Below are 23,912 nucleotides of genomic sequence, written 5' to 3'. Positions count from 1 at the left end.
CTCAACCTTTCAACCCCGAGATCAAGAGTCGCATGCTCCAGTCACTGAGCCAGCCAGGTGCCCTGATACTTTACCAATTTAATCTATAAGCATCAATTAATGACATATATTTCTCAAATTTTTTATCATGCATGCTTGGTTTTCTTATTCTATTTTGATTTCCTAAGTTCTAACCACAAACCTCTTAAAAAAAAAAATTTCCACCCTTATCCCTAAAATAGAGCTATAAAGCATGATTTTTTTACTTTACAGCACAGCTTAGGTATCGTCACATAAATTTTCTTGCATAGAATTTGAGTTTTCACTATTTAAAAAATATTATCCTCCAACATATTCTCTATACCCGAGATTTAAAAAAATTTTGGCGGGGGTTGGGGGCGCCTGGGTGGCTCAGTCGGTCAAGCATCTGACTTCAGCTCAGGTCATGATCTCTCCGTTCATGAGTTCAGGCGCCAGGTCCTCTGACAGCTCAGCGCCTGGAGCCTGTTTCGGATTCTGTGTCTCCCTCTCTCTCTCTGTCCCTCCCCCCACTCACATTCTGTCTCTCTGTCTCTGAAAAATGAATAAACCTTAAAAAATAAAAAAAATATAGGATTTTACCCAAGGGATACAGGAGTACTGATGCATAGGGGCACTTGTACCCCAAGGTTTATAGCAGCACTCTCAACAATAGCCAAATGATGGAAAGAGCCTAAATGTCCATCAACTGATGAATGGATAAAGAAATTGTGGTTTATATACACAATGGAGTACTACGTGGCAATGAGGAAGAATGAAATATGGCCTTTTGTAGCAACGTGGATGGAACTGGAGAGTGTGATGCTAAGTGAAATGAGCCATACAGAGAAAGACAGATACCATATGGTTTCACTCTTATGTGGATCCTGAGAAACGTAACAGAAACCCATGGGGAGGGGAAGGAAAAAAAAAAAAAAAAAGAGGTTAGAGTGGGAGAGAGCCAAAGCATAAGAGACTGTTAAAAACTGAGAACAAACTGAGGGTTGATGGGGGGTGGGAGGGAGGGGAGGGTGGGTGATGGGTATTGAAGAGGGCACCTGTTGGGATGAGCACTGGTTGTATGGAAACCAATTTGACAATAAATTTCATATATTGAAAAATTAATTAATTAATTAATTAAATTAAATAAATTTTTAATGTTTATTTTTGAGACAGAGAGAGACAGTGTGTGACCAGGCGAGGGACAGAGAAAGGAAGACACAGAATCCGAAGCAGGCTCCAGGCTCTGAGCTGTCAGCACAGAGCCTGACACGGGGCTCAAACTCACCGCAAGATCATGGCCTGAGCCGAAGTCTGACGCTTAACCAACTGAGCCACCCAGGTGCCCCATATTTATTTTTAATTTCTGCACTAGATACGGCCTCCAGCAAAATGTTGAATAGAAACAGTGTTGGTAACATCCTCCAACAATGCTTCAAATGTCTTACTCTTTTTTTTAAATGTATTTATTTTTGAGGAAGAGAGAGGGAACAGGGCAGGGACAGAGAGAGAGGGAGACAGATAATTCCAAGCAGGCTTGCAGTGTTGGCTCTATTCCATGAACCATGAGATTAAACCTGAGCCAAAATCAAGAGTCAGATGCTCAGCCAACTGAGCCACCCAGGCACCCCTCAAATGTTTTACTCTTAACATGACATCTGCTGGAAATTTGTGATCCTTCTTTTTGAAGGTGAACTGAGCCCATTTACATTTAATAATTGTAATGAGTGTTTACTGAATGAATAGCATAACTGAATTCCTTCATATCTAGTTTTTTTCTTTTACTTTAAATTAATGTGTATAGGTAAAATGAGGAATAAATACAATCTAATATGATTAGCTGGCTCGATATACAATATGAATTAAATTGGACTCTTATTTGCTTTTTTTTTCTTTCAGTGAAGACACCAGTTTCCTGTCAGCTTTCTCCCAATTCCTTAGTGAAGAACTAACTAGAACATGATAGAGTCCCATTTAAAATTCAAACAAAGCAAAGACATTCAAAGGCAATGCCTTTTAGTAAGATGAGTTAAATAAACATGGGTAAGTATCTGAAAACATAAGGTTTTCACCATGGCACAACCCTATGCTGCAATCATTCCCAGTAATTCAACTGCCTTTGCATTTGGCAGTAATGTTCTACAAGTGAATTTGCTGATGACTAGCAAAATTTTTAAATGAACCCAAGGCCAATTAATCAAAAGTAATAACAAAGAAATTCTAGGAATACAAGTCAAGGGAGGAGACTGCAGCTGGCCAGATATGATACCATTTGCCTACCTTTCATTCAGGTATTTGCTACAATGAATAAAATAAGTATTTCCTCTGAGTGGGAAGGGAAGGGAAGGGAAGGGAAGGGAAGGGAAGGGAAGGGAAGGGAAGGGAAGGGAAGGGAAGGGAAGGGAAGGGAAGGGAAGGGAAGGGAAGGGAAGGGAAGGGAAAGAACAGGTATTACCTATTACCATTTCTGAATGTATGATTAAAAGAAAAAAAGTCTTTAAAAAAGAATATTAATTAGTCCTATGTTTTCACAATAGAATCCCTAATTCTGAATTTAAAACATTATTCAATATTTGCTTAAGGATCATATTTAGTTGATGTGGCTTTTGACATATAAAAGTTCTAGGGGAAAAACTAAGACCTCTTGTAATTTTACTTTAACATCAAACTAAACAGAGCAATTAAAAAATTCAATAAGACCATGGGTTACTCTGCTTCAAGAAGTACTTCCAAAATTCAACCACCTAGCTTCTTTCAGGAGGAATTATACACCATCACAAATCTGTTCTAACTTAACTTTTGGAGAAGAAAATGGAAAGTCAAACCCATAGCACAGTGGTTAAGTAAAAGATTTCCTTCTCAGTGTCGGCACAGAAGTGCTTTTGCCCTCTTACAAGCTGCACTATTTCAGCAGATGATTCAGCTGGTCCTGTAGATCAGAAGACTGCTCAACACTAGAAATCAGAAAAGAGAAAAAGGTTTATCTGGAATGAGCAATAAAGACCTCTCTTTTTCAGTTTGTACTTTAACACAGAAGTACTCCCGAAGCTAAATCAAAATTTATATTGGTCCTCTAGGGTCCCAGAAATTTAAACTATGAAAAAAAGGTTTGTAAAAAAAAAAAAAGAAAAGAAAAGAAAAAAAAAAGGGTTTGTAAAACCAGTTAGAGATAACCGATGTTATAAGGGACAGATTTAATCCACTCAAAAAAACAAGACTGTTTACTGACTTCAGCACATTTAATTTACTTAATGAATATTATCAATGTAGAAGGTTTTCTATTCATTAAGGGTGGCTTCTACACGTTGTAATTTTTAGAAAGCCTTTACTAGCAGTGAATTGACCTACTGTATACCTTTGAAATATACAGTCGACCCTTGAACAACATAGGGGATATATAGGCGCTGATATCCTGCACAGTCAAAATCAGTATATAACCCGACTCCCCCAAAACTTAACTACTAATAGCCTATTGTGGACCAGAAGCCATATTGGTAACAGAAACAGTCAATTAACACATATGTTGTATATGTATTATATACTACACTGTTATAATAAAGTAAGCTAGAGAAAAAATGTTATTAAGACAATCATAAGGGGATGTGTAGGTGGCTCAGTTAGTTAAGCATCTGACTCTTGATTTCAGCTCAGGTCATGATCTCACATCTCGTGAGTTCTGAGCTGACAGTGCAGAGCCTGCTTGGGACTCTCTCTTTTCTCTCTCTCTGCCTCTCCCTCAAAAATGAATGAATGAATGAATGCATGAATGAATGAATGAATGAAAGGATGGAAGGAAGAGGAAGGAAGAATAAGAGAAAGAAAGAAAGAAAGAAAGAAAGAAAGAAAGAAAGAAAGAAAGAAAGAAAGAAAGAAAGAAAAAGGAAGGAAGGAAGGAAGGAAGGAAGGAAGGAAGGAAGGAAGGAAGGAAGGAAGGAAGGAATGGAAGGAAATCATAAGGAAGACAGGGCACCTGGGTGGCTCAGTCGGTTAAGCATCTGACTCTTGGTTTCAGCTCAGGTCATGATCTCATGACAGAGATCGAGCCCTGAGTCAGGCTCTGTGTTCATGGAGAGCCTGCTTAAGATTCTCTCCCTCCCTCTCCCTCTGCTCTTCCCCCCACTGGCACACTTGCTCTCTATCTCTCACACACAAAATAAAAATAATATTTAAAAAAAAAAAGAAAATCATAAGAGAAAATACATTTACAATACTATATTGTATTTATAAAAAAAAATCTGTGTGTAAGTGGAACTGTGTAATTCAAACCTATATTGTTCAAAGGTCAACTGTACTGTCTTCTTTATACCCCGAATAAGCTATCCCAGGGCATATGTCAATTTAAGGGCATATGTCAACCAGAGTTTCACACTGATCCTCAGCCCGCAAGTAGAATTCCCTGCAGCCTGCTTTAGTTGCTGCTCCCTGCTCCCAAATCCCCTACCTTTGGGGTTACTTACTTCTTCTGAATAGCTTCTTGCCTAAATCAGAAAAGGAAAGAGGAAAATAAACATAAAAAATCTCAGAAGACTAGTGCAACTTCTGGCTAGATATACACAGGCAGAATAAATCTCCAGCTTCTGTCACATTCTGGATTTCTGTTCATTCTAGCCTAAGACTGTGTTCTTGAAGCTCTGTTCAACATCTGAGTGCAGGGTTGCTAAAAAGAAGGATTCTAAACCTAAACAGGTAACGATACCCTATCAGATCAAGGGAGGTGGTGCAAAAACCATGCACGTGCATGGCTCACGTTCAGTCCGCAATGTGCAACCTAGTGGTCACACACCTGATATGCGCACACCCCAAGAACGAACATTTAGCTGCCTAAATATCAAGGGTTGAACTCTTAACCGTACAGTAGGTACATAAGTATAATATCAACTATATAAAATATAAAGCAAAATTAAATATGACGAAAAGCTAACTATAATTTTATCCAAAATTACAACAGAGAAGGGGTTCTCTATATTTCAAAGTCTCCGGGATCATTTATATGTAGCCGGGGCTGGGTCATACGTGAGACTATGGGATACAGGTCAGAGTTACACTTGATCCCCTAGTGCAAGAGCAGACTCCCCAGGAGAGACCTTGGGCATAGGGAATCAACAAATACCGACTCGGTGCCTATTGGGTGCCAGGCACTGTGCTAATGTGGTCCTGGTGTGGGCCCTGCCCTCAGGGGGCTTACAGTCTCTCCCTCTGAGGAGCCCTCAAAGAGATACAGAGAGGCTCACCAGAGGTAGTTCCTGTTCTTGATCTCACCCCACACCCCAACCTCTTCTGCAGTCTCAGCCGTCTTTTCCAGAAGGAGCTCATCCTTGACTAACCCCACTTTTACTCCTGCCTTCACAGGAAAATGTGCTGAAGAACAAAGGCCACAGGGGGCAGCCTGAGGATAATGATTTTGTAGCAAGTAGTCACTGGAGAGGGCATACTCACTGGTATTGGAGATGTGTTGTTATTATTGCCATTTTCCTTAAACTCTGCATTAAAAAACAACAACACACACAAAAAAGAGAAATATATACATTCCATTTCCTGTAGCCACACAAATTATGTATATCAAACCCAAATCATAAAAGGAAGTGTTTCTTACATCTTCTGAGTGCAAGATGGCATCTTCCTGTAGTACCATGTTTCGAGCTGCCTGACCTAGCAGCTGGAAGACAAAAATAAAGTGGTAATCAAAATCTCCGAACTTCCTGTCATCTTCTCTCTGCAGCTGTTACACCGCCGCCCTCTCTCCTCCCCTCCCCGCCCCCCACAATTACAAAAACTCCAAATGTAACAGAGGATAATTTTCCATTTGTTCGCGTTGAAAATCCAACTTCATGGTCACTCTGGCCATTGTGGCATGGGCTCCACCTCTTTTCCACCTCTGAGATCAAGAGCTCCAGAACTGCAGAGCTCCTCGCATACCTTCTTAGCCAAGTGCCGAAAGAAATCTGCAAAGAAAACTTTGGCTCCACAGGCCCAGTGAGAACTTAACCTTTTGGTTTCTTAAAGACAAATCTGAGATGTGGGCTGGAGTGAGGGGGCAGCAACTAGGGTAGAGCTAAAAAGGATAGTAAGAATACAGCTGTTTAGAAATGCAATGAGAGACACAGAACAAAAAAGGCCTTACAAGAAGCTCAGGGCTGAAACGGGAAAGCATCCCACGAAGGATGGCTGACAGGCCAGGCAGAGACAAGGAGAAATGTAACTACACTTACGGTGGGCACAACTATAGGCATAGTTGCAAATCACTGTGTTGTAAACTTGAAACTAATGTAACATTGTATGTCAACTATATTTCAATTAGAAGGGAGAGAGAGAAAGCGGAAGGAAGGAAGGAAGGAAGGAAGGAAGGAAGGAAGGAAGGGAAGGAAGGAGGGAGGAAGAAGAAGGGTAGGGGAAGAAAGGAAGGGGAAGGGGAAGGGAAGGGAAGAAGGGAAGGGAAGGGAAGGGAAGGGAAGGGAAGGGAAGGGAAGGGAAGGGAAGGGAAGGGAAGGGAAGGAGGGAGGAAGGGAGGGAGGGAGGAAGGAAGGAAGGAAGGAAGGAAGGAAGGAAGGAAGGAAGGAAGGAAATAAATGTGGATGCAGATTTTGATGAGTTCCCATAGCTGATAGCTGGGCCCTGACAGCACAAAAGCTGAGCTCTGATTTGGATGGGTGGCCTGTGGCTACAAAGATGTGACTCAGTGGGCAATGAGAGCCAAGAGGAGATCGACAGAACTTTCTGGCCTATTGTCGCACCCTGTTCCTGGAAGACATTAAGTCCAACCACATAAGAAGAGCTACTACTATGTGTCCTACCCACTGTCCCTGTTCCCTTGGGTCAGAGAGATTCTGATGAAAAGTGGACCAATGACCTCAAATTCACCAGGAGCACCAGCCCTGCTACAGCTCCCAGATAATTTCCCCCACAGCAACTGTTATTTATCTCCATTTTTGTTTTAAAATTAATAAACCTTTATGTGCTTCTAAAGTCAAAGCAGTAAAGTAAGACCTTCCATCCCTGTCCCTTCCCCTCTCCATTCTCTCTCCCCTACGCATCAATATTTTTTTTAGGGACACCTGGCTGGCTCAGTTGGTGGAACATGTGACTCTTGATCTCAGGGTTGTGAGTTCAAGTTCCATGCTGGGCAAGGAGCCTACTCAATTTTTTAAAAATGTGTGTGTGTGTGTGTGTGTGTGTGTGTGTGTGTGTGTGTGTGTGTTTTAGTTTTGGGTTTATCTTCCCATTGTTTCTTTTTAAAAGTGGACATATGTATATAATCTCCTCTCCTTACTTAGAATGTAACCTTCTACATGCACTCTTCTCTGCCCTGCTATTTTCACTTGAAAATATATGTTGAGACAGATCTGCAGCAACATATACCGCATCTGCGCATTGTTCTTCTACGGCTGCAGAGTACTCCACTCCGCAGATGTCCCTGTAAGCCGGGAGCCTGGGTGGCTCAGTCAGTTGAGCATCTAACTCTTGATCTCGGCTCAGGTCATGATCCCAGCATCATGGGACCAAGTCCAGTGTCAGTCTCTGCACTGAGCGTGGAGCCTGTTTGAGATTCTCTCCCTCTCCCCCCCGCCCCTCTCCCCTGCTCGTGTGCTCTCTCTCTAAAATGTCAGTGAGTGAGTGAGTAAATAAAGAAAGAAATACAGAAATGTCACTGTAAGATTATTCAACTAGTCGTCTGGGGTAGACTTTGGAGCTATTTCCAGTCTTTGCTATTATAAGCAGCGTTACAAAAAATATCTTATATATCTTGGTGTCTTTTTGCTATAGTATCTTTGGGACAGACTCACAGAATCATGACTGTGATTGCTGGATCAGAGGGTTTTAGTTTTGCTACACACTGCCAAATTCCCCTCCATTAGGGTTATACCGTTTTGCATCCCCATCTACAATGTATCAGAGTGCCTGTTCCCTCCCTATGACCACTTTTAAGTGGCAAATTCCAAAGTCCTACAGATGGGAGACAGTGACTGACAAACTGATGGCAGAAAGACAAGGTTCGAACAGAATCTTCCTCATTCATTCACTCAGTCAGTCACCGCATGTTTATTAAGTGCTCAGATCCACCAGGGAGAGACACAGCCCCTGTCCTCACAGGGCTCACAATGTGGTGTTACAAAGAAGACACAGGCACTACAATACCTTGTGGTAACTGCTTATGGGGAAACACCAGATGACCTGAGAGCATGGGGGAGGTGGGGTGTCTGACCCATTACAGGGGCAGAAGTTCAGGGAGGACTTCCTAAAAGAAGTGACTTCTAAGCTGAGACTAAAGGTCCAGCCTCATCGGATTTACTGTGTTTGAAGTGTTGCTAGCAGGATGGAGTGGAGTGGGGACTGAAGGCAGAGAGACTGGTTGGAAGAACGCTGCCATAGTCTAGGCAAGCAAGGAAAGCAGCCTGAGCCACGGAAGTGGCAGTTAAAGGGGGTGGGAGGAGCGATCATTTAGAAGATAGACTTGAGGAGACTCACGATTTGTGGAATGCAGGAGCTGTTGCAGTGCAGGGCCAAGGCCCCTTCTCTGATGACAGATGCATCCACGGGCATTCTGCATCATTTTCTTGCATAAACCAACCACGCACATAACACATCATAACCCACCATCGAAGATGTCCGGTTTGGGCTTCTTTAAAGTGGAACAACGTCTTGAGTATTTCCCCCTAGGCTGTTACCATTGTTTTGTTCATAAGTAACTCAACAGCAATCTTAGCTATTCACCTTCAGCAAGTATTGTTACTGAGTTATTTGTTAGCTCCTCGTCTTCAACAAGATTTTTCAGCTTAGTTTTCATAGCAATACCATCCCTCTTTTTTTTTTCATTCTAGTTAATCATTTTCCATATTATTGCATTAAATAATGTGGTTACAATAGTAGGCATACACCTTACACAGGTTTAGGATAAATACACCGGACCCTTTACTCAGCACACAACTGGACTGGAGGACACATGCAGGCACACACAGAAGGAGCGTCAGAGTCATATGCATTCATTGTGCTGAGGGCACAGGCTGGCACGTTCTTCCCCACTTGGTGCTCCGGCCACACTGGCCTCCTTGCACACCCTGCACACATTCCCATCTCAAGGCCTTTGCATTTGCCACTTATTCTACTTGGAACGCTCTGCCTCCAGCCGTCCACGTGGCTTGCTCCCTGACTTCATTCCAGTGTCTGCTCAAATGTCCCCTCCTCAGAGAGCCCTTCCCTGATCACCCGATTTAAGGAAAACCCTTTCATCACCCTCTACTCCCAGTTTAGTTTTCCTTCGTAATATTTACCACCACCTGATTTTTTGGTTCATTTGTTTATCTGTCTCTTCACTAAAATGTAAGCTTCCTAAGTACAGGGTCTGCTCCTTTTGTGTACCACTCTCTCCCTTACGCCTAGAATAGTTCCTGGCACATAGCAGACAATAAATATTGATTACATGAATGCTGTGGAAGGAGAGCTTTACACGTGGAAATTGTCAGCGAATCAAACAAAACAGCCACATGGAGACTGTCGAAAAGAGAAGCAATGCCCTAAGGGCCAAGAAGGATTGAAACTGAAAATCAGGCTGCATATCTACAATGAGACTAAGAGCTTCCTTTCCCTCAGGACTGACCCCAAGGAGGTGCCCTGTGGTTTTGAAACAATTTGGGCCACATGATATCAAATCAAAGAGATGGAGAAGAAAGTCTAAGGAACAGAAAGGAGTACCCTCCTGGAGAAGACAATTGCCACTAGACCCCAAAAAATCAGAGGCAGAGGTTGTTCTGTGAAAATAAACTGTAAACACTTAAGACATTGTTTCTCTAGGAGATTCAGTTCACTGAGCTCAAGACACTATCAAGAAAATGAAAAGGAAACTCACAGAATGGGAGAAAACATATGCAAATAATATCTGATAAGGGATTAACATTCAGAATACATGAAGAACTCCTACAGCTCAAATAAAAAATCCAATGTTGAAATGGACAATGGACCTTCATAGACATTTCTCCAAAGAAGACATACAAACGGCCAATAAGAATAAGAACCATGCTCAACATCACTAGTCTGGGGAAATGCAAATCAACACCACTTTATACCCATCAGGATGGCTATGATAAAAAATGAGGGGTGCCTGGGTGGCTCAGTCAGTTGAGCCTCTAACCCTCGATCCCAGGGTGATGGGATGGAGCCCCACGTCAAGCTCCACACTGAGCATGGAGCCTGCTTAAGATTCTCTCTCTTTCTCTCTCTCTCTCTCTCTCTCCCTCTGCCCCTCTCCCCTGCTCGTGCTATCTCTCTTTCTCTAAAAATAAACAGATAGATAGATAAAAATGGTACACTGTGCTGAACAGCATGGTGGTTCCTCAAAAAGTTAAACATAAAATTACCATGTGAATATGATCCAGCAATTATAATTCTAGGTAAATACCCTGAATAATTGGAAGCAGGGTCTCAAATAGATATTTATATGCACATGTCTACTGAAGCATAGTCACAAAGTCAAAAGGTAGACATAACACAAATCTCCATCACCAAATGAATGGATAAACAAAATGTGGTATATACATACAATGCAATATTATTCAGTCTTAAAAAGGAATAAAGTACAGTACTGATATATACTACAAAAAAAAAAAAAAACCAAAGACAAAAAAAGAAAATCAATAAGATACTCCAAATTATCTATAGTCTAGTAAAGGAAATGGCAAAAATACGTAAGTAACTATATGAAAAGTCAATATGGTATGTGATAAGTACCATGTAAGAGATCCAATAAAAGGCAAAAGTCAGAGAATTGACAGATGATGAGTCAATCCTCACAGAAAGAGGGACTGATTTCAGTTTAATTCAATTCACACCACTCACTAAGCACCCACTCTAAATCTACTATGGAAGAATCTCATGTGAAAAACACACAAGGAGGAACAGAAAGGAGCAAGTGACATTAGGGTAGTCAATGGTGACACCATGGCTTTTTGGCCACTTAACCACCTCCTACCACATGAGAAGTGGTGCCCAAGATTGCGGGCCTACAACCAGTCTGCCTAGGTTTCAGCCTAGTTCTGCCCCTTCCTAGCTACTCTGTAACCTTGGTCAAATTAAATTCCTCTTTGTATCCTCTATGTAAGAAAAGTACCTCCTCTATGTAAATAAAGATTTGATGAATTAAGCTACATAAAACACAGCAATGTCCAGCACATGGTTAAGTTTATTATGATGAATATGGATGTTCAATACATATTGGTGGTTGGCAAGCCAAGAGAAAAGTAACATAAATTAAATCTCCTTTCGGCTTGCAGCCCACTGATAAGACACCTGAAACATGCAGAGCATGGCCTTGCTCAAAGAACTCATGGCTACCTTACTTGCTTAATGTTTTCGTTTTATTAAAGACTAAAAGTAACCTTATCTTAACAGCAGCTGTCCCCTCAAGGTCCTGAAAGCCTTGCTTTCAAATTCCTTGGAGACTTATGCTATCCCCAACCCCCACTAACTTAAAAGTGTATTATCAGTCATCTCCTCACAACCCCAGTGCAGCTCTTTCTGCCCACGCATCCTGTCCCCGTGCTTTAACCCCGTGCTTTAATAAAATCACTTTTTTTTTGCACCAAAGACATCTCAAGAATTCTTTCTTGGCCATTTGCTCAAGCCATCAAATACATACTGGTGGCTAGCTATGAACACTATTGGGACACCTGGGTGGCTCAGTCAGTTAAGCGTCCAACTTCAGCTCAGGTCATGATGTCACAGTTGGTGGGTTCGAGTCCCGCGTCAGGCTCTGTGCTGACAGCTCAAGCCTGGAGCCTGCTTCAGATTCTTTGCCTCCCTCTCTCTGCCCCTCCCCCACTCACACTCTCTCTCTCAAAAATAAACATTAAAAAAAAAAACTATGAACACTATTTTTTAAACTTATATATTTATACCTTGTTTCTCCTCCAAAAAGATTCAAGGCAATTTATACCTAATTGTGTGTGTGTGTGTATAGACTTTCCTCTGATACTGAATCCTAAAATGAGTATATAATGTGTAACCTCACACAAAACATACTACCAAATCAGTGACTTCAATAATAGTATTCTAGTAAATGCTTCTTCATACAGTTGTTTCTTGTAGTCTCTATCAATCAAAGCTAAGGACATAAAATGAAAGGTAATTCTGTAAAGACAATTCTACTGGACCCTAAACTAATACGAATAAAGCTGCTATGAATATTCACATGCAAGTCCAAAAGCTTCTGGCCATATTATGCTTGTTACCACAATTACATAACTTAATAAAACAATATAGAAACTGATGAAATAGGAGTTAAAAGAGACAGAGTTACTATTATTATGAAAACTAAGTTGAAAATAAGCAATACTTGAAGATGAGCAGTTAAGATACTGCTATTGAGTTAATTATGAGCAAGACAATGGTAAAGGTCTATAGAAGAAATTCACAAATATCTAAAGACTTTGTACTCAGATTGTTTCACAGATGTATTCAAGATGTTGTTCCAGTTTAAACAAAACAAAACAGGAACTTAGATAAGACGTTATGTGCGTAACAAAATGAGAAACATGTAATCATTTCTCTTGGATAAAAACCTAGGAGTGGAATGGCTGAGCCATCAGAACCATTTTGTTTGTCCATTCACTTATCAATGGGCATTTGGGTTGTTTCCAGTTTGGAGCTATCACGGATAATGGTACTATGCACATGAACAAGTCTTTATGTGGACGTATATTTTCATTTCTCATGGGTGAATATCTAAGAGTACAATAAATAGGTCTTTTTTTTTTTTTTTTTTGGATACAAAGTGAACATACATAAAACTTTCTGGTGTGAAAAGTCATCATATGACTCCATTCATGGAAACAGCTAGAGGATGAAGGGGAAATCGGGGCAAAGGAGAAAGCTAATCTAAGAGACAGAAAACCAAGAATGTGGCCAGAAAGACAAATCAGAAAAGAACAAATCCATAGACGATCCACAAAAGTGTGGAAAGAATGTGAGATGTTGAGGGCAAAATCATGCTGAATTTGGGAGGCAGAAAGAGAAAGATCTTCCTTCCCTAGAAACAACCCCATGAAACAAATTAGGAACTGGCTGGGACCACTACCTTTTCCGCTGCCCTGTGGCAATCTCCACTTTACAGCGGATTCCCACCGGCCCATTTCTTTCCCTCCCTACAACGCTAATCCCACTGAGACTACACACCCCAGAATGCAACACGCGCCCTTCGCGAACGAGCTCTACTCCTCGGCAGAGCAGTTCACAGCCTACAATTCCCAGGAGGAAACGCGATTTCCAACCCCACCCCCACCCCCTTCCCACAGCTATGGAAGACTCGGGGCCCCCGGGGTATCGGGCCGGAAAGTCCACTCTCAGCTCACCTCGGAGCTCCGGGAGCCCTTCAGCACCTGCTTAGTGAGCGCGATGACGTCCGTGCCACAGGTGTTCACCTTCTCTGTGAGGAGCCCCTTCACAGACTGACCGAATCGCGCTTGAGAATCTGGCGTCCCAGTCGCCATCACTTCATCTGGTGAACGCCTCCTCCCGAGCGACGGCGAGTCGCTGGGGCCAAAAGAAACGCAAAGCGGAAGGAAGCGAGGTGGTGTCTCTTACCCCGTGGGAAAAGGAAGGAACGCATGCGCCTAGCGGAGGTTGACCTTAGCTAACTTTAAATCCATTTAAACTACTCAGGTGCACAAGAAAGACAAGGCCCAGGTGCACCTCTCTGGAGGGGATGGAAAACAATCTCAGTAAATCCATAGGTTAGAATCAGGAGCCCTGGATTACAGGCCTACTTCTGCCATTTAGTTGTGTGACTGCAGATTACTCAATCTTTGCGTCTTATGTTTATCAATAAGAAAAAAGTAACAATGTTCAAGTCTCCAAAGGGTTATGAGAATGAATTAAGATCATTTAGTTCAACTTTAGTAAAATTTCATGAACTAAATATCCAATTGGGTGCTAGGCTGAGGGTAGAGAAAAAAGATCCAGTCCTCCTCTCTGAGGAGCTCCCAGGCTGTGGGATGAGCCATGTAAACAGCTTAGAAATGAAGGAAGTGCTCAAAATCACTAGTAATTTTTGATGACAAATGATCCCTTTGTTCTATTAAAAGCAAACTGATCATCACCTTGGAAATGAATAACTGAAATGTTTCATGTAGCTCTATTTCTTTATTAGCTAATGCAGGAAAGATGAAAATGGTGTTATACTGCAAATTTCATTCAAAATAACCTGTACTCAGTATCAACATTACTTTCTCCTCCAAGTATCTAGATTCATGTCTCTGTTGACTCTTTCATTTAATTCTTGTTCTTAATTTTACTGAGGTTTAATTTATGTGCAAGAACTATGTTTTTTAAAGTGTACAATTTGCAACCCCTATCAAAATAACACCAGCATTCTTCACAGAGTTAGAACAAACAATCCTAAAATTTGTGTGGAACCACAAAAGATGCCAAATAGCCAAAGCAATCCTGAAAACGAAAGCCAAACCTAGAGGCATCACAATTCCAGACTTCAAGCTGTATTACAAAGTTGTAATCATCAAGACCAGCATGGTACTGGCACAAGAACAGACACATAGATCAATGGAACAGAACAGAGAACCCAGAAATGGACTCACAAACATATGGTAAACTAATCTTTGACAAAGCAGGAAAGAATATCCAATGGGAAAAAAAAGACAGTCTCTTCAGCAAATGGTGTTGGGAAAACTGGATAGCGACATGCAGAAGAATGAACCTGTTCCACTTTCTTACCACAGACACAAAAATAAACTCAAAATGGATGACAGACCTAAACGTAAGACAACAAGTCATCAAAATCCTAGAAGAGAAAACAGGCAACAACTTCTTTGACCTCAGCCACAGCAACTTCTTACTTGACATGTCTATGGAGGCAAGGGAAACAAAAGCAAAAATGAACTGTTGTGACCTCATCAAGATAAAAACAGCGAAGGAAACAGTCAGCAAAACTAAAAGGCAAACAATGCAATGGGAGAAGATCTTTATACATGACACATCAGATAAATATCTATAAAGAACTTATCAAACCCAACACCCCAAAAACAAATAATCCTGTGAAGAAATGGGCAAAAGACATGAATAGACAATTTTCAAAGAAGACATCCAGATGACTACCAGACACATGAAAAAATGCTCAATATTACTCATCATCAGGGAAATACAAATCAAAGACACAATGAGATACCACCTCATTCCTGTCAGAATGGCTAAAATTAATGGCTCAGACAACAACAGATGTTGGCGAGGATGTGGGAGAGAGGAACCCTTTTGTACTGTTGGTGGGAATGCAAACTGGTACAGCCATTCTGGAAAAGAGTATGGAGCTTCCTCAAAAAATTAAAAATAAAGCTACCCTATGACCCAGCAATTACACTACTAAGTATTTATCCAAAGGATACAGGAGTGCTTTTTCAAAGGGGCACATGCACCCCCATGTTTATAGCAGCACTATTGACAATAACCAAAGTATGGAAAGAGCCCAAATGTCCACTTACCGATGAAAGAATAAAAAAGATATGGCATATGTATACAATGGAATATTATTCACTGACCAAAAAGAATGAAACCTTACCATTTGCAACAACATGGATGGAACTAGAGTGTATTATGCTAAGCGAAATAAGTCAGAGAAAGACAAATATCATGTCATATGTGAAATCACATATCATTATTTCACTCATATGTGAAATTTAAGAAACAAAACAGATGAACATTAGGGAACGGAATCAAAAATAATATAAAAACAGAGAGGGAGGCAAACCATAAGAGTCTCTTAAATACAGAAAACAAACAGGGTTGCTGGCAGGGTGTTGGGTGGAGAATAAGCTAAATGGGCGACGGGCATTGAGGAGGACACTTGTTGGGATGAGCACTGGGTGTTATATGTAAGTAATGAATCACTACATTCTAGTCCTGAAGTCATTACTACACTATATGTTAACTAACTTGGATTTGAATTTTTTTAAATTAAAAATTAAAAAAAAATAATTAAAATGGTAAAAAAGAAAGAGAGAGAGATTTCTGACTTGGTAATTAAAAGTTCTCAAGGCAAATATGGTAATAAAATCCATTCTGTGGCTGAAAAAAAATAAAGTGTACAATTTATGGGTGCCTGGGTGGCTCAGTCGACCCAGGTGTGCTGGCAGCACAGAGTCTACTTTAGATCCTCTGTCTCCCTCTCTCTCTGCCCTTCCCCTACTTACAAACACACACACTCTCTCTCATAAATAAACATTTAAAACAATAAAAAATAAACTGTACAATTTGATTAGTGTGACAGATGCACACACCTATGAACCACCACCACTATCAAGATACAGAACATTTTTATCACTCCCAAAAGTTTACAAGTCTCTCTTTGCAGTCCATTTATCCCTCACTCTAGGCAACAACTGATCTGCCTTCCAGCGCTGTAAACTAATTTGCATCTCTAGAATGTTATATAATTGGAGTAATCCAGAAAGTATTCTTTTTGTCTGGCTTCTTTCAGCATAATGATTTTGAGAGTCATCCACATTGGTGTGTATCACTAGTCTGTTCCTTTTTATTGCTGAGAAATATTCCATCATTTGAATATATCTCATTTTGTTTATCCATTCACCTGCCAATGGCCATGTGGGTTGTTACCATTTGGGGGCTATTATAAATAAAGCTGCTATGGCAGTCACATACAAGTCCTTATGTAGGTTGTTTTCATTTATCTTGGAAAATGTCTAGGAGTAGAATGGCTGGGTCATAAGTGTTTAACTTTTCAAGAAACTGCCAAACCACTTCCCAAAGCTTTGGGGTTTTTGTTTTTGTTTTTACCCTTTTACATTCCCAATAGCAGTGTAGGGGATTCCAGTTGCTCCACACCCACAAATTTAGGAAAAGACTGTTAAGTAGCCATGGTAACAAGTAGTCACCTGTGACAGACAGACTGGCCACTGACACGTAGCTTCCATGCTCTCCACCTCCTGGTGGTCCCCTTCTCTTACGTGGGGGCAGGACCTGTGGCTTGCTTCTAACCAATAGAATATGCACAGGTGATGAGAGATACATGATTGTGCATACATGATTATGTGATTACAAAGACCATAAGACCCATCTTGCTGAAATCTCTTTACCCCTTGCCAGCTGTGAGGAAGCAAATGGGATGTTGGGGAACTCCACATGGCAAGAAACTGCAAGCATCATCTAGTCACTGAGAAATGAGCCTCCAGCTGGGAACCAGAAAAAAAAAGAACGAAAGAAAAAGAAGCACTCAGTCAAACAACCTAAAAGAACTGAATGGTACTAAGAATCAGACAAATGGGGAATAGATCCTTACCCAGTTGAGCCTCCAGGTAAGAACCTAGCCCTGTCTCACACCTTGATTGCAGCCTTGTGAGACCCTAAGTAGATGGCCCAGAAAAGTTGTACTCGGATTCCTGACCCACAGGAACTATAAGATAATAAATGTGTATTGTTTTAAGCCACTGTTTTTGGTAATATTTTTATACGGAAATAGAAAACTATTATGCCACCAGAACTTGGTTGAAATCTGTTCAGTCAGTTCATGACAACTCACCTGAGTGGATCCCTTTTGCAAATCAAGCAATCAGGGTCACTTCTGAAAGTCAGTCATCCAGGAACTGATCCATGCCAACAATTAGCCCTCAGAGTGCCAGTCAATCGACAATAGTCTCACCCAAGTTACTTCTACAAAGGATAATATCAACCTTCTGATGTCCATCAGTTGCTGAAGTCTGTGCTTCCCCAAAACTCTCTTATGATCAGCAGTCTATCCTGCTTAGAGAGACTGCCTACTCTCCTTTATTATAATAAACACCAAATTCAGTTTTGTCTATTTTTATTGAGCTCTAGTCTTACCATCTTTTGACAATTCTAGAGATTCCACAAAGACCATTTTGAAGACCCTCATTTTACAGCATTCCAGACCCTCAGAGCAACAGGTGCATTTATTGGACCTGCATAAGGTTACTAGGACTGGATCTCTGTATTAAGTAATCAGACTTTTGGGTCTGGAGATGTACCATCTAGTTATGAAATCTACGTCTTTATATAAGTTTATTAGACCTTTTGTTTGGTGGTATATTGTTTGATAAATATTTTTGCCATTAACATGATAATTCTGTTGCCTGCCTTGCTTTTGCTATTATTTATCTCTATATACAAAGCCATGTCACAAGGAAATTTGCTTTTTTCCAGGATTATCTGGTTTCTTTTGAATGTATAAGGGAGTGTTCCATACAGAATCGATGGAATCATAGGCACAATAGTCTCCAACCCAATCCAAGCTGGCCTTTGAGGTTTTTGTTTTGTTTTGTTTTAAAAAAAATTTTTTAACGTTTATTTATTTTTGAGACAGAGAAAGACAGAGCATCAACAGGGGAGGGGCAGAGAGAGAGGGAGACACAGAATCTGAAACAGGCTCCAAGCTCTGAGCGGTCAGCACAGAGCCCGACGCAGGGCTTGAACTCACGGACTGCGAGATCATGACCTGAGCTGAAGTCGGACGCTTAATCACCTGAGCCACCCAGATGCCCCAAAGCTGGCCTTTGAGGTTTAATGGTTGAGGTCTATTAAGACTGGAGACTAGCTGCTATTACATCCCTTTTGCTAACTGAAATCACCCAGTCCTTTTCCACTAACTAATTATGAATTATTGTTACTTTCTCTTTCTCATATTATCATCTTCTGATGGGACTTTCTTAATCCAGAAACACTATAACCTTTACCCAATGAAGGAGAATCCTAGATTGTGTTTCTATAATTCAAGAAGCATCCATGACCAGAAGAGAACTTTTGGACATGCTAATACTAAATCTTGACCCAAGGTTGGTTGTTGATTGACTTCTTAGCAAATATAAAAAGTGACAGCACCAGGTTTGATCTAAGTAGTCTAGTTATTCTTGTAAAATCCAATTCCTTACTAGAAGTCAAATTGTCTAAACAGCTAAACTGTGGCTCTTTCTAGGGCATATTAACTTACCCAAATAAAAGGGTAGATAATGTAACCTAATAGCTGATATTCCTTTAAAATAATTAGCTTCTTGGGGTGCCTGGCTAGCTCAGTTGGTAGAGCGTGTGACTCTTGGTCTCAGGGTCATGAGTTCAAGCCCCAAGGAGCACACTTCAAATAAAAATAAAAATAAAATAGGTTAGGGTGCCTGGATGGCTCAGTTGGTTAACCGTCCGACTGTGGCTCAGGTCATGATCTCACAGTTTGTGAGTTCAAGCCCCACATTGGGCTCTGTGCTGCCAGCTCAGAGCCTGGAGCCTGCTGCCTGCTTTGGATTCTGTGTCTCCTCCTCTCTCTCTGCCCCTCCCCCTCTCTCAAGAATAAATAAACATTAAAAAAATTTAATAAAAATAAGTTAAAATAATTAACTTCTTTAAATGTTATTTCTAAAGTTTTATTTTAGTTTTTTTTTTAACTTTCTCATAAACTTTTTTAAAGTAAACAACAACTGTGAATTACTTGATGACTGGATACTACCTAAAATAATTGGTCTTAAAGATAGTACTATAGAAGGGATAAACCTCCAAACACACTTTATTTTATTTTATTTTATTTTATTTTATTTTATTTTATTTTTTGCTATCTTCACTTTCATTTTTTTTTTCAATATATGAAGTTTATTGTCAAATTGGTTTCCATACAACACCCAGTGCTCATCCCAAAAGGTGCCCTCCTCAATACCCATCACCCACCCTCCCCTCCCTCCCACCCCCCCATCAGCCCTCAGTTTGTTCTCAGTTTTTAAGAGTCTCTTACGATTTGGCTCTCTCCCACTCTAACCTCTTTTTATTTTTTTTCCTTCCCCTCCCCCATGGGTTTCTGTTAAGTTTCTCAGGATCCACATAAGAGTGAAACCATATGGTATCTGTCTTTCTCTGTATGGCTTATTTCACTTAGCATCACACTCTCCAGTTCCATCCACGTTGCTACAAAGGGCCAGATTTCATTCTTTCTCATTGCCACGTAGTACTCCATTGTGTATATAAACCACAATTTCTTTATCCATTCGTCGGTTGATAGACATTTAGGCTCTTTCCATAATTTGGCTATTCCAAACACACTTTAAAGATAATCATGTTAAACAGGTTGATGTGATTAAAAGTTTGTACCCAAGGGCCTCATATAAGACAATAAAAATAATGACAAATTCATGGAGAAGTTAAGGATTCAATCATAAATACACAAAATCTGACCTACCAAATTCTGAAAAACAAAACAAGGAACGATTGAGTTTAAGACCTACAAAGGTAAGATCTTTCAAAACCAGCATCGTCACCTGACAGCACTAGATAAAACCTCAAATGGACACTAGATTAAATTCTCCATGAAACACCTCATGTCAGTAGGTACAAATTGGCCACAATATGGAGCACTGATTGAAATTTTTTTGCTAGGGGTGCCTGGGTGGCTCAGTCGGTTAAGTGTCCGACTCTTGATTTTCACTCAGGTCATGATCTCACAGTTCATGGGTTCAAGCCTCCAGTCGGGCTCTGAACTGATAGCTCAGAGCCTGGAGCCTGCTTTGGATTCTGTGTCTCCCTCTCTCCTTCTCTCTCTATCCCTCTCCAGGTTGCGCGCTCGCTCTCTCTCTCTCTCCCTCAAAAATAAATAAATAAACTTAAAAAAAAAAAAAAGGAAGAGAAAATTTTTTTCTAGGCTGGGGCACCTGAGTAGCTCAGTAGGTCGAGCATCCAACTCTGGCTCAGGTATGATCTCATGGTTCCTGAGTTTGAGCCCCAAATCAAGCCGTCTGCTGTCAGCCCAAAGCCCACTTTGGATCCTCTGTCCCCCTCTCTCTTTGCCCCTCCCCCTCTCACACTCTCTCTCTCAAAAATAAATAAACATTAAAAAAAAGAAGTGGTAAAAAAAAAAAGAAGAAGAAGAAGAAGTGGGGCACCTGAATGATTAATTTGGTTAAGTGTCCGACTTCACCTTCAGTTCAGGTCACGATCTCTTGGTTCATGGGTTTGAGCCCCGCAGTGGGGCTCTGTGCTGACCGCTCAGAGCCCGGAGCCTGCTCTGGATTCTGTGTCTCAGTCTCTCTCTGCTCCTCACCCATTCATGCTCTGTCTCCCTCTGTCTCTCAAAAATAAGTAAACGTTAAAAAAAATTGTTTTTTAAAGAAGAAAAAAATGTTTAGGCTAACACAGGATATGGTCTTTCCATGACTCATATATAACTAAGTTAATCTGCAAAAGTTTGTAAGGGTATGATTCCAACCCTATGACATTCTGGAAAAGTCAAAACTACAGAGGCACTAAAAAGATTATACCAGAGGTTGCCAGAGGTCAGGGGGAGTGAGATTACTAGGTGGAGCACAGAGGGTTTGTAGGGCAGTGAAACTGTTCTAATGATATGATAATGATGGATAAATGTCATTATACATTTGTCCAAACCCATAGAGTACACAACACCAAGAGTGAACCCTGATGTTAACTGTGGACTTGAGGTGATAGTGATGTGTCAATGTAGGTTCATCACTTGTAACAAAGGTACCACTTTGGTGGGGAAAGGTTATGCATGTGTGGGGCAGGGAGTACATGGGAACTCTCTGTACCTTCCCCTCAACTTTGAACTGCTCTAAAAAATAGCCTTAGGATTCTTGGGTGGCTCAGTCCGTTAAGTGTTCGACTCTGGATGTCGGCTCAGATCATGATCTCACACTTTGTGAGACCAAGCCCCACGGTGTCAGAGCAGAGCCTGCTTGGGATTCTCTCTCTCCCTCTCTCTCTGTCTCTCCCCTGTTCAAGTGTGCTCTCTCTCTCTCTCTCTCTGTGTGTGTGTGTGTGTCTCTCACATACAGAATAAATAAGTAAACCTTAATAAAATAAAGTCTTAATTTTAAAAATTGTAAATGTAAAATTGTAAAAAACTGAAAAATTGTAAAGGACTGAAACCATGACTAAAGGATATTCTTAACACCTCCAACTGGATTTTGTAAATTAACTTCCTCTATATGTACTGATAGGAGTCCATTTATTTTCTGAATGAATCGCGGCATTTCCATGGTGAAAAGCCACAAGTACAAAGGCTAAAATACTATTATACTTTATATATTGTACCGAATTTCTACCTATGTTTTCTACATTCCAACAGATTGATCCAGTAATAAGGTGGCACATTTAACTGAAACAATTATAAAGTTAAATTGTGCAAGACTTGGCCTTTACTCAAAAGTCTTTCTGTCTTCATCACTCCCCCATCCTCTGGAAAAACACAAGATATTTTAGTAGAACTGTAAAGTTGACATCCAACAGAGATCCTAAATTGAGTCATCACATAACTTTTGAAGCAAGTAGTTCAAAGACCTCAGAAGATGCTGAAAACCACATGAACTAGGTAGCTACCACCCCAAACCCTTGAACACGGCCCCACCATCTGCCACTCTCTTCATATTCTTGTTTATTCATACTTTAAAGAAACTCAGGTAAGGTTCTATATTTATGACTTATCATGTTCCTCTTTCTAATAACAATAACTTGCCTGAGGGGTGCCTGGGTGGCTCAGTCATTTGAGCGTCCAACTTTGGCTCAGGTCATGATGTCGCAGTTTGTGAGTTCAGCTCAGGTCATGATCTCGCAGTTCCAGAGTTCGAGCCCCATGCTGGGCTCTGTGCTGACAGCTCAGAGCCTGGAGCCTGCTTTAGATTCTGTGTCTCCCTCTCTCTCTGCCCCTCCCCCACTCACACACTGTCTCTCTCTCTCAAAAATAAACATTAAAAAAATAGTAACTTGCCTGAGTCTAGGCTTTACTAGAGACGACCATCACACTAACATTACAATTTAGTTTTCCCAAGCTGTTGCTCGTACAGTCAATTTGAAAACCAATATACCAATAATGGTACCCTTCATAAAGTCCTTACACTTGAAAAAGTGCAAGATACAATAAATATTTGTCACAACACCTGGAGACACTATACTTCAGCTCCATCAAGGTTGATACATCTCTTGTATAGCTTATGAGTTCTGTTTCATATGTTGCAATTAGATTCTTTAGTACCAACCCAGACACAAGGCTAAGTCTTCCACAGGGCTATTCCAAGGATATAACTCCCCAGCACCCTCCATAGACTGTATCTGTACAGAATCCAAAAGAATAAAGCCATTTCTGGGAAGAGGTTCTTCTTTCTCCTTGGCTCACAATTTGCTCTGTTAATAGCGTTTTGCATTCCTGTGGAATATTTGTTACCATTGATATACCGATATTGATGCATTATTATTAAAGAAAGCTCATAGTTTGCATTAGGTTTGACTTACTGGGTTGTTTGGGTTTTATGGGTTTTGATAGATGCAAAATGTTATATATCCACCATTACAGTATCATACAGAATAGTTTTACTGCCCTAAAAATCCCCTGTACTCCACCTTTTTATCCTTCATCCCCTTCCCTTGTGCCCCTAGCAACCACTGATATTTTACTGTCTCTCTAGTTTGTCTTTCTGAAAATGTCAGTTAATTGGAATCATACCATATGTAACCTTTTCAGACTGGCTTCTTTCAATAAACAATATGTATTTAAATTTCCCCATGTCTTTCTGTGGTTTGATAGTTCATTTCTTTTTATCACTGGATAATATTCCTTTTCTTAGTGTTTATTTATTTATATTTGAGAGAGAGGTGGGGGCGGGCAGAGAGGCAGGGAGACAGAGAATCCCAAGCAGGCTCTGTGCTGACAGAGCCCCTGACATGGGCCTTGAATTCATGAACCATGAGATCATGACCTAAGCCAAAATCAAGTTGGATGTGCAACCCACTGAGCCAACCAGGAGCCCCTGAATAATATTCCTTTGTATGCATGTAGTACAGATGCTTATCCACTCACCTAGTAATGAATGGTTTCTTCCAGCTTTTTGCAATTATGAATAAAGTGGCTATAGACATTTGTGTGCAGGTTTTGTGTGAACATAACTTTTCTACTTATTTTCTTAAAT

The 23,912-nt window shown here is 40.6% G+C and overlaps 1 protein-coding gene and 1 long non-coding RNA gene across 2 annotated transcripts; one reads left to right on the top strand and one right to left on the bottom strand.

Annotated features, from left to right (window-relative positions):
* The first annotated feature begins 1,969 nt into the window (after positions 1 to 1,969).
* LOC122231946 lies at positions 1,970 to 5,486 on the top strand. The gene is made up of 3 exons (XR_006209254.1): positions 1,970 to 2,040; positions 4,606 to 4,683; positions 5,347 to 5,486. It is a non-coding gene; the product is annotated as an uncharacterized LOC122231946 (long non-coding RNA).
* Positions 2,370 to 13,509, bottom strand: BORCS7 (BLOC-1 related complex subunit 7). The gene is made up of 5 exons (XM_007080234.3): positions 13,335 to 13,509; positions 5,591 to 5,653; positions 5,434 to 5,477; positions 4,455 to 4,475; positions 2,370 to 2,951 (listed from the first exon to the last, which is right to left on the bottom strand). The coding sequence occupies exons 1-5, from the start codon at positions 13,470 to 13,472 to the stop codon at positions 2,900 to 2,902; spliced, it is 318 nt and encodes a 105-aa protein (XP_007080296.1). The 5' UTR covers positions 13,473 to 13,509; the 3' UTR covers positions 2,370 to 2,899.
* Positions 13,510 to 23,912: the final 10,403 nt, after the last annotated feature.

The sequence above is a fragment of the Panthera tigris genome, chromosome D2, assembly GCF_018350195.1.
Source record: "Panthera tigris isolate Pti1 chromosome D2, P.tigris_Pti1_mat1.1, whole genome shotgun sequence".
Classification (NCBI taxonomy): Eukaryota; Metazoa; Chordata; class Mammalia; order Carnivora; family Felidae; genus Panthera; species Panthera tigris.
The sequence above is the reverse complement of the archived record's forward strand: the minus strand, read 5'-3'. Positions and strand labels throughout refer to the sequence as shown.

Coding starts and splice junctions, on each gene's coding strand:
- BORCS7 (XM_007080234.3), bottom strand. CDS start 13,472: ATGGCGACTGGGACGCCAGATTCTCAAGCGCGATTCGGTCAGTCTGTG. Junction 5,654..13,334: donor AGGGCTCCCGGAGCTCCGAG/GTGAGCTGAGAG, acceptor TTTGTCTTCCAG/CTGCTAGGTCAGGCAGCTCG. Junction 5,478..5,590: donor CCATCTTGCACTCAGAAGAT/GTAAGAAACACT, acceptor TTTTTAATGCAG/AGTTTAAGGAAAATGGCAAT.